At 44.3% G+C, this 9351-nt stretch overlaps 1 protein-coding gene across 2 annotated transcripts; it reads left to right on the top strand.

Moving 5' to 3' along the window:
• The first annotated feature begins 3199 nt into the window (after window positions 1-3199).
• LOC127777217 (alpha-1,3-arabinosyltransferase XAT3-like) lies at window positions 3200-6639 on the top strand. 2 transcript variants are annotated; one of them, XM_052303775.1, is made up of 7 exons: window positions 3200-3536; window positions 3636-3740; window positions 3851-3898; window positions 4064-4186; window positions 4357-4405; window positions 4615-4763; window positions 5221-6639. In XM_052303775.1, exons 1-7 carry the CDS (start codon window positions 3392-3394, stop codon window positions 6384-6386), a joined length of 1785 nt encoding a protein of 594 aa, XP_052159735.1. In that variant the 5' UTR covers window positions 3200-3391; the 3' UTR covers window positions 6387-6639. The 2 variants fall into 2 exon arrangements, with proteins under 2 accessions (XP_052159735.1, XP_052159736.1); XM_052303776.1 differs by lacking the exon at window positions 4357-4405 and having other exon boundaries at window positions 3201-3536; window positions 4626-4763.
• The last annotated feature ends 2712 nt before the right edge of the window (window positions 6640-9351 follow it).

The raw sequence follows: 9351 nt of genomic DNA, 5'->3' as shown, positions 1-9351 counted from the left end.
TTAAGTAGTATTTTTAATGGAAACAATAATCTCACTGAAACCTGTAATGATCGTAACGTTTATTTTTGTAGGGTGATATTGCAGGGGAACTATATGCTGAAACAACCTCACTGTGGGAGAAGCTGCGTGACAATATAGCTGGGTCCCGCAAGGAGATGATGTCTGCTCTCGACCGAATGCGCCAGAAATGCAAACGTATTATGCGGGCAGCATCGTGCAGGCATGCATCAGACGCCCGCCGTCCCACAGGACACAGGTTCGTGGACCCCCTTCCGGAACGACCGTCTACCTCCTCCAGGCCTTCCACTTCTAGGCTGTCCACATCGGCACGACCGTCAGCTTCCACGTGTCCTAGGCCGGCGGTAAGGCCTGTAGAACCGTCTACGATAATTCGACCGGACAATGAAGGTAAAGCCTATTATGATACAAATATTTTTCGAGCATACTACTTGTTAACTCATAGTGAATAAAAGATTCTTTACAGGTAGCACGCAGGTGGTTAGGCGTATACCAACAACAACAAGAGGATCACAATGGCATCAAGGGTTCACATCGGTACCGGGTAAAACTGTTTCACAAAATAGTTTCGCATGGATGGCTTGTTAACTTCTCATCTAATACTACTATATATAATCTAGCATTCGCACGTCTCTAATCAACCCGTTACAACCTATGTATATGAAAACATATGAATTATATTTGGTGCTATCTTCAATCATTACAGTTATGGTAACCTTTCTATAAATTAAACCAAAATCTGTACGTATTATTATGAAAATCGTCCAAAATTTTAGCTCTTTTTTATGCACAGTTTTATATAAGTACAAGTGGCCTAACTTATAGAATTAATTCTTGTACCTAATGCTAATTTAATCTTGGGACTTAAAAGTACTAGACACTATTTTTATTGACTAATTTTCCGAATTTACTAAAATTATGTGCTGGTTCGCCTTTTGTTTTCTGAACAAAATTGGTGCTATTTTTTATTGCAGGAAGTACAGCGGTGATCCCTTCTATTCTGCATGCAAGTACCAATGGTCAATGGCAGGGAGGGTTTGCGCGGTTCGCAGGATCTAGCAAAATGGTTCCCCCATGCATACAAAAGCTGGAAGCTCGCAGTTCCAAGGAGGGTTTTTCGGTAGTTCAATAAACACGCATGTTAATGTTCATCATTTTGTAATTTACCGAGTCACGCACATATTTGCTTATTTTTCCAGGTCTACCTCAAGTTAACATGCCCATGTTTTCAACAGGTATGAACGATCAGTGGCAAGGAGCTCCCACATACAACACTGGTTCATACATAATGTGTTTTATTTTTTACGATCTTTATATTGCCATATTAAATTAGCGCTGCACCTGCAGGGGATGTACCAAATGTCCATAAATGAAAACACGCAACCGCAAGGACCAAGCTTTCTCGATATGTTAGGCCATGGAGATTGGTTGTTCAGTCAACCACCTATCATGCAACCACAAACAACATGTACAAATTATAATTTACTACAAAATATTTTATTTCCAGTACGTGTGTACACTACAACTTTGCATTCAATGCTTTGTAGGAATGTACAACCCCGAACAAATGATGGGATATGCCGGCAGCACACAGTCCTATGGAGAACCATGTAGCTATGGTGGTGGGTCATCAACAGCACAACACGAGATAGGACCGTCGCAGATCGATGAACCGCCACCAATAACTCAGCCAACCCAAGACTATGGCCACGTTGATTTCAGCGGTGTTGAGGGGGTCCGTAGGCCTGTTCGCTAGCGACATTCACCTGAAAGATTATCTTTGTTAGGACAGAGACCTCCAAGTGGTGCTAGAAGAAAGGGAAAGAAAAAGGGCACTAGCACGTCACAAAATTTCGATGATGAGGCTAATGATTTGAACGATTTCACATTTTGCTCATTCCAACTAATATGTAATGTTGTGCGTTAAAACTTTATAATGTGTCAGCCACATTTCTAAATAAATAAATTCGAAATATTTGCTTGCATTTCCTTCACGAACACTTCAAAATATTTACTTTCACACAAAACTTCAGTGGGTTTGAACGCTTAGCGAATTCACGGCATTATCTTATGGTAAGCCCCCAATACGCAGTGCAAATCATCGCGTACTCAGTTCATACCACAAGATAGTGCCTGTGAATTTGCTAAGCGCACTAACCTATTGAAGCTTACAACAATGATAAACTCTACGAATATGAGATATTTGCTATACTTGAGTCTGCTTCTTTCGTTTCGAAATGTTCGTTTTGTAGGCACTTGACGAGTAGGCTCTCTAACCAGACGACAATAAACTTTCGGCGGACAACACGTGAAAAAAGCTAGCATCACTCTCTGTTTTTGGCTGAGCATGTCACATGTAGGGAGAGGACAAAGATATTTCGGTGGACAAAACAACTTTCGGTGCGGTCCCGTGGAATGGAGGCCTGGAGTAGCAATGTGATCCCGTCCCCGATGATGCCATGATTTTCGATAGCCAACTTTGATTGTTCGTTTTATTTAAAAAAATTTAAAACATTAGCTACAAATAAAATACTATTTATATTTTATCATTTAATAATAACAAAAATACTAATTTAAAAAAAAATTCAAATATAAATAACCATCGAAGGTTGGTATAGAAACTTATAGTTGCACTTAAAATAGAAAAAAATGGAATAGGAGGGTGACGGGATCGGACTGGGGGGCGGGACCGATGGATCGGTGCCGCATAATGGGTCTGCAGGACCGCGCCTCTGTTTTGTGCGACCGTCTGCCATCTCTGCCCACCCATGCCTGCCATCTCTGCCCGACCGCCCGACCGCGCCTACCATCTCTGCCCGGGTGGACCCGACCATGAGGGGAGCGGCTCGGTGCCGCTGATTGGGGCTGTGGGACCGACACGGTCCCGCGCCTTCAGTCCACGCGACCGACTCTGCCAGGACCAGTCCTGCAAGCCAAACCCACTCCGCGCAGCCACCCCGCGGGACCATCTCGGTACTGCATTGCCATTCCGCGCAATCGAGTCGATCCCCCGGTCCGCGCCACCGTGTTCCCGCACAACAAATCTGCATCACCGTCTCGTTCCCGCTTCCCCAGAACGCGGGGAAGGTATATTTACGCAAAACTTTGTCTAGCAGGTACATAAATGCAAATTATTAAAAAAAAAAAGTATATTTTCAAATTTAATTCCTCAGTCAGGCTCACCCCAGCAGTTTGCCAGTTTCCCCACCAACTCCGTTTTCCTTCGCCCTCCTCGTCTCTGGTCAGCCGGGGGCAAGTAGCCAAAGGCTGACTGCGTCCGCATCTTGTCATCTTGCTCTCTCTCTCTTTTCTTCCGCGCCTGTTTCTTGGCTCCCGGCGGCCGAGGAAGAAGTCGGAGGGGACGGCGGGCAGGATGAAGGCGGGTGAACGGCCGAAGCTGGTCCGGGGCCTCCGGCAGGAGTCGCGGCGGTTCCGGCTGCTGGTCATCGTCGTCGGCTTCTTCCTCGTCTCCCTCACCTTCGTCTTCGTTTCCAAGCCCGACGCCATCCTCTTCGGCTGTAAGTTGACAAGGCCAAATTTGGAATCTCTACTCTTTTGTTCGTAGCGCAGTGAACGGCAAAGCTTTTTCGGTTTCTTTTTTTTTTTCATGTGCACAGTGAACGGCAAGCTTCCGGTGGAACAGGCGCCGACGTCCATCCTGATCCAGCAGAAGGTCAACGAGCCCTCCGGCGAGTCCCGGAAAACCTCCACCGACGCTCTCCGTAAGCTCCTCCCCTCCGATCCTCTAGCCGATCTTTTCGCCTTCTCGCACGGCGAATTGCGCGCGGGGAGCATCCAACTTCATCCTGTCTTGTTTCTTTCCCTTCTTCAGGTGGTGACCCCGAAGTGGTTGACGACGAAGCTGATGTGAAACTAAAAGGTCAACTAATTAATTTCCTTGTTTTTTTTTTTTTTGTTCTCCGTCACAATTTTACCTGACGGATACTAACGGTGTTCGTCCTTGCTCTTGTTACTGCCTAGCTACCTTATCTTTTGCTTGGTCTCCTAATTGCGCGTGTGGTATGGCCTCGTCTGATCTCCACAGGGACAGGAGGAGCCGGCGAGAAGGAGGGGAGAGTGCTGAGCGAGCCGGACCCGACCAGCGAAATGATGGAGCCGACCCACAACAAGGAGGGCAACGACCATAAATCCCAACAGGAGACGTTAGGTGAACCGTCGTAGTTAACCCCCATAATTTCTTTGTCCACGAGCTATGAATTTTTCCAGAATTTTCATACATTCGGTAGAGAGCTCGTGGATCCGTGATCTGAAACTCAGAGCTGGGATGGGTAACTGAGCCTTTCTATCAATGCTTGCCCGGATCGATCTGTACTGTAGGCGGTGGAGGAGACGGGGAGAGTAAGAGCACCCACAATGGTAAAGTAAGGTGCTATCTATAAAACATGTACATCTCACCAATAGACTAGATTAATAGTAAATCACTTTAATGGTATATCTACATGGGTATCTATAGCTCTCTAATACATTGCCTCGTTTTTCTATATAGACTATCTCTATGTTAATAGATAGTTTTGCTCTCTCTCTTCATTTAATCTCTTCCAAGTAGGAAAATATGCTGACATGGATCTCTTGTAGAGAGCCTATAGATAACCATTGTGGATGCCCTAATGGGAATGACGAGGAGCGCGAACACGCGGAGCAGAAGCATAAAGTCACCCTCCCAACAGTTTCCAATTACACGATTCATGATGCTGCTGAGGACACTGAAAATGCCAAGCAAGAAGGTATACTATCACTGTACTCCACACATTCGCTGGTACACGTCAACTGTCTTAATTTGTCCTAGCCATAGGATATGCGATATTGGCGGTTGGGGTATCCATTTTAAGTTTTTGATCTAGACACTACTAGTAGTACTTGTCGGCACTAAGCATTCAATGAAGATATGCTTCAACACCTCTTCAGAATTTAAGTTATCTGGAATTTTAGGCCCCAGGGCAAGGGATGCTATTGTCCTGTATATGCTATCATTGCGATGATGATTTTTGCTGGCATCCACCATTCCAGCACTGCATTGCATTATTATTGATGCATCCTGTCACTGTTTCATTACAACTGTTTTTTTCTCCGCTGTTCTAGTCTAGCTGGCTAAGTCCCCACCTTTTGATGAAAAACTACATGTTTTTGTTTGACAAAAATGAAAATACTTGTTCCTGGCGCACAACGTTCCATTTTTCACAGGTATGAATAATGTCCAGCAGGGTAGCAAGCCCTTGTGTGATTTCTCTAATTTCACAGCAAATGTGTGCGAGATGCGTGGTGACGTTAGAATTCATCCAACTGCCACTTCGGTCTTGTTCATGGAGCCTGAAGGTTCGCAGAGGGATGAGGTGTGGAAGATTAAGCCGTACCCTCGGAAAGGGGATGAATTCTGCCTCAGCCATATCACTGAGGTAACCGTGAAATCGAGCAAAGTGGCGCCTGAATGCACCAAATACCACGATGTGCCTGCTGTGATCTTCTCACTGACCGGCTACACGGGGAACCTGTTCCATGACTTCACTGATGTTCTCGTCCCTCTTTTCACGACCGCAAGCGAGTTCAACGGAGAAGTTCAGTTCCTTATAACAGACATGGCATTTTGGTGGACGATCAAGTACCAGACAGTTCTCCAGAAGTTATCCAAGTATCCTGTGATTGATTTCAGCAAGGACGACCAAGTGCACTGCTTCAAGCATGCCATTGTCGGGCTGCATGCCTATATGGAGTTCACAATCGACTCAACCAAGGCACCGCACAACTATTCGATGGCTGATTTCAACAGATTCATGCGTGGAGCTTACTCGCTGGGCAGGGACAGTGTGACCGTGCTCGGTGAGTACCCCAAGATCAAGCCAAGGTTGTTCATCATCAAGAGACACCGTACAAGAATGTTTCTCAACCTGGATGAGATCATTTCCATGGCGGAGGAGCTTGGTTTTGAGGTGGTGATCGACGAGGCCAATGTGAGCTCCGATATCTCCTGGTTTGCGCGGCTGGTTAACTCTGTCGACGTGATGATGGGTGTCCATGGTGCTGGGCTCACAAACTGTGTGTTCCTGCCACAAAATGCGACGCTCATTCAGATAGTGCCATGGGGTGGCCTGGACTGGATATCACGCACCGATTTCGGCAACCCTGCAGAGTTGATGGGTCTGAGGTACAAGCAATACAGCATCGATGTCGACGAGAGCAGCTTGACGGATCAGTACCCTAGAGACCACGAGATTTTCAACAATCCTATCTCATTCCACCAGCGTGGATTCGATTTCATCAGGCAGACTTTCATGGACAAACAGAATGTGAAGCTGGACTGCAAGAGGTTCAGGCCTATTCTCCTGGAGGCACTGGATAATCTAAACCCGTAGGCTTTGAGATGCTCTTGTCCAATGTTCCATTTTTCTTTTCACGGTTCGTTCCTTTTGCTTTTATGTAGTAAATCTGTTGTTTATTCTCTCTCTCACTCATGGCTTTCATGAGGAGATGCAAATTGTCTGAATTATAGAAAGTTTAGAAATTACTTGTGTGATAGTGTAAACTGTATAGATTGCCGTCGCGCCAAGATGGAACAATATTCATTCTAACCATATAAAATCATATAAAGGTTCCTTGAATTCTTTATCGACAATTCCCTTCTCTTGTTCAGTTGTTCTACTATCATTATGCTACTGGTACTATACTCCGTATCATTGACTTTCTCGTACCAACCAATGTGCTGTGCTGAGGTGCATCCAGATTCATTTAATAATGGCGTAACCAGCACCGATTCACGTTGCTATATACTGTCTGAACAACGCTTCTAGTCGGAACATGTGATTGCACTTTAAGCATGTGATTATGCTTGATAGGTGCATCAAATGGACCAAATAGTGGCTGACTTACTGTGGTGAACTATGCCTGATAGGTGGATCAAATGCAGCCTCGTACGTTTGGGGCTTTGGGGCTTGTAAATATGAATACATTCAAACGTGGATTTTAACTCACGCTAAGGGCTTGTTCGGAGGTGAGGCGACGGGGGATGCTTACTGTGTTGTTTCTTTGGAATGTCGTGGATTGGGGATTACTCTCGACTAAAACTAAATGTTAACACACACGTTGTTGTGGGATTACTAACATGACTAACAAAGTAGGAAGAGTTGTGAATACTTGGATGAGGAAAGAATATAAAGGGTATGTACATTTGAAATAAATAAATATGAGTGAGACTCCGATGCTTTCTACTGGTAGTAGAATTAATCTAAGCCGTTGATATTTTTCAATCTAATGGACTTGATCTAATTATACTTCCACGTCAATTAAGGGTAATAGAAAAGTGGAAGGGCATAATAGTCCATTGCAAAATGGAGTGGAGGGATAATATTGTAACTTGGCACATAACGGCGGTCACCACGCATCCATTCCCCTGTCGATCCATCTGCCCACGGCCTGCTGCAGCTGGCTCCCTCCTCCCCAACGGTGCACTCGGTAGCTCGGGCTAGGGTCGTCGCGCTCGACTAGTAGCTTATGGAATGACTACTAGCAGGTCTATGGCTTCAGAGCAACAGTATGGATATGGAAGAGAAATCGTGAGTGCTACTGCTTATATGTTAAATTTGGCTGTTTAGATCTTCCTGAATGGATCGATCAAACACTTATTTATATGCATGCACCATCACATTACTTGCAAACAGCTTTTCGGCAGATTTATCTGCTATTACGCGAGTTCATAATTTTTTCAAGGTAGCAGACTAGCAGTTGTCTGATGAATGCCTGCGTGAAATGGGTTTCAGTACCTGCTGGAAAGCAACCAGTCGCACATTGCATAGTATTGCTGTCTGATCCAAACAGAGAGTACAAAGCGCTGCCGGCGATTTTTGTCGCGCCGCCACCTGCCGGGAGGAGTGTCGCGATAAGTAACAGCGAGATGCAGTTCCTGCGTCGGGTCTGATGCAATCAAGCGACTGAGACAGAGAAATCAGCCCCCAGCCAAAATTACCCCTAATCTATATTAGGAGATTACTAATCTACCCTTTAAAATAAATGGTCAGGATTAATTCTACTCGTAGGATAATACTATAGGTAGAAAGCACCGCAGCGTCCCCCAATAAATATATACACACATATATAAGCAAAGAGGCCGTGGAGTGCTCGTTAAATGGATTAAATAGATAGATACATCGAATAGATGAATAAACAGGTGTAGCCCTTAACTATATGCTTAGTTGGGAATCAACTAAACATATAGTTAAAAATTACAATTTTAGCTAGCCAAGTGACGTAATATTAAATTATAGTATTGTTAACAACCAAATTTGGTAATCCAAGTATCGGAGATGAAGATGGGATCGAAGCGGAATTCGAGATGGAGATCGCACCGGAAACAGAGAAAGGATCGGCTGGAGTCCAAATCGGCTACGACTGGGATCAGCAGAGTTCGAGTTGGATGAGGTTAGCCGATCGAGTCAGATCCGACAATATGACATGGTATATGTTGTCGGGTTGTGATTAATGAGCTTCATGAGGATTGCCACGCACGGATAGAGTTCTGAGAAGACAATTGTATCTATTAATTAGGATATTTTATTTAATTTCCTTAGAGATATGTTTGGGCAAAAGTCTGCCGCAAAGACTTATGGTATCTTAGAGTTTGTTAGAGATAAGAGTCGTGTCCGATATGGACATATTTTGTAATCTCGGGTATAAATAGACCCCGAGCCCATGTAATCAATCTAACACATGTTCAATACAATCTCGGCGCATCGCCACCCTTTTACTTTCATTTTGTTTCGACGAGTTCTTGCTTTTGGGTTGAGCTGCATCGGTTTCGATCTTCAACTAGAGGTAAAACTTGTTATGGCGGCTTGCGTTCTCAGGATTAGTGCTTCCATATTTATGATACTCTAATCCTATTTATGTAATTCGTCGAGTTATCATATATCTTATATAATCTCTGGCAATATCGATATCTAACCTCTAATCGGCTAACGTATGTTACTAGAAGGCAGCCGATTAGGTTAAATATCGACGTTGACTTAGATTATATAGGATATCTACCACTCTATGAAACATCCAACGGCTTGATTGTCTAGATATTGTCTTTCTTTTCATACTTATAGCTGCATCAGTTGAGTTTGATCTTATGAGTCGTGATTAGAATCTCAATCTCTAGCCTGCCTTTGGTTGCCGATTAGGGTAGCATCGGGGTTTCAGCCGATCTTACCTGATTTAACTATATTTGTCCTATATGCTCAATTGACATGTTAAATCTGCCCTTTATGTCAATGCTGACCCGCTTTTCAAAATAGAAGATGAAAGCTGACCCTATTACGTTAAGACGAGTTAATAGTGTTAACT

This window comes from Oryza glaberrima, chromosome 6 (genome assembly GCF_000147395.1).
Source record: "Oryza glaberrima chromosome 6, OglaRS2, whole genome shotgun sequence".
NCBI classification, from domain to species: Eukaryota; Viridiplantae; Streptophyta; class Magnoliopsida; order Poales; family Poaceae; genus Oryza; species Oryza glaberrima.
The sequence above is the reverse complement of the archived record's forward strand: the minus strand, read 5'-3'. Positions and strand labels throughout refer to the sequence as shown.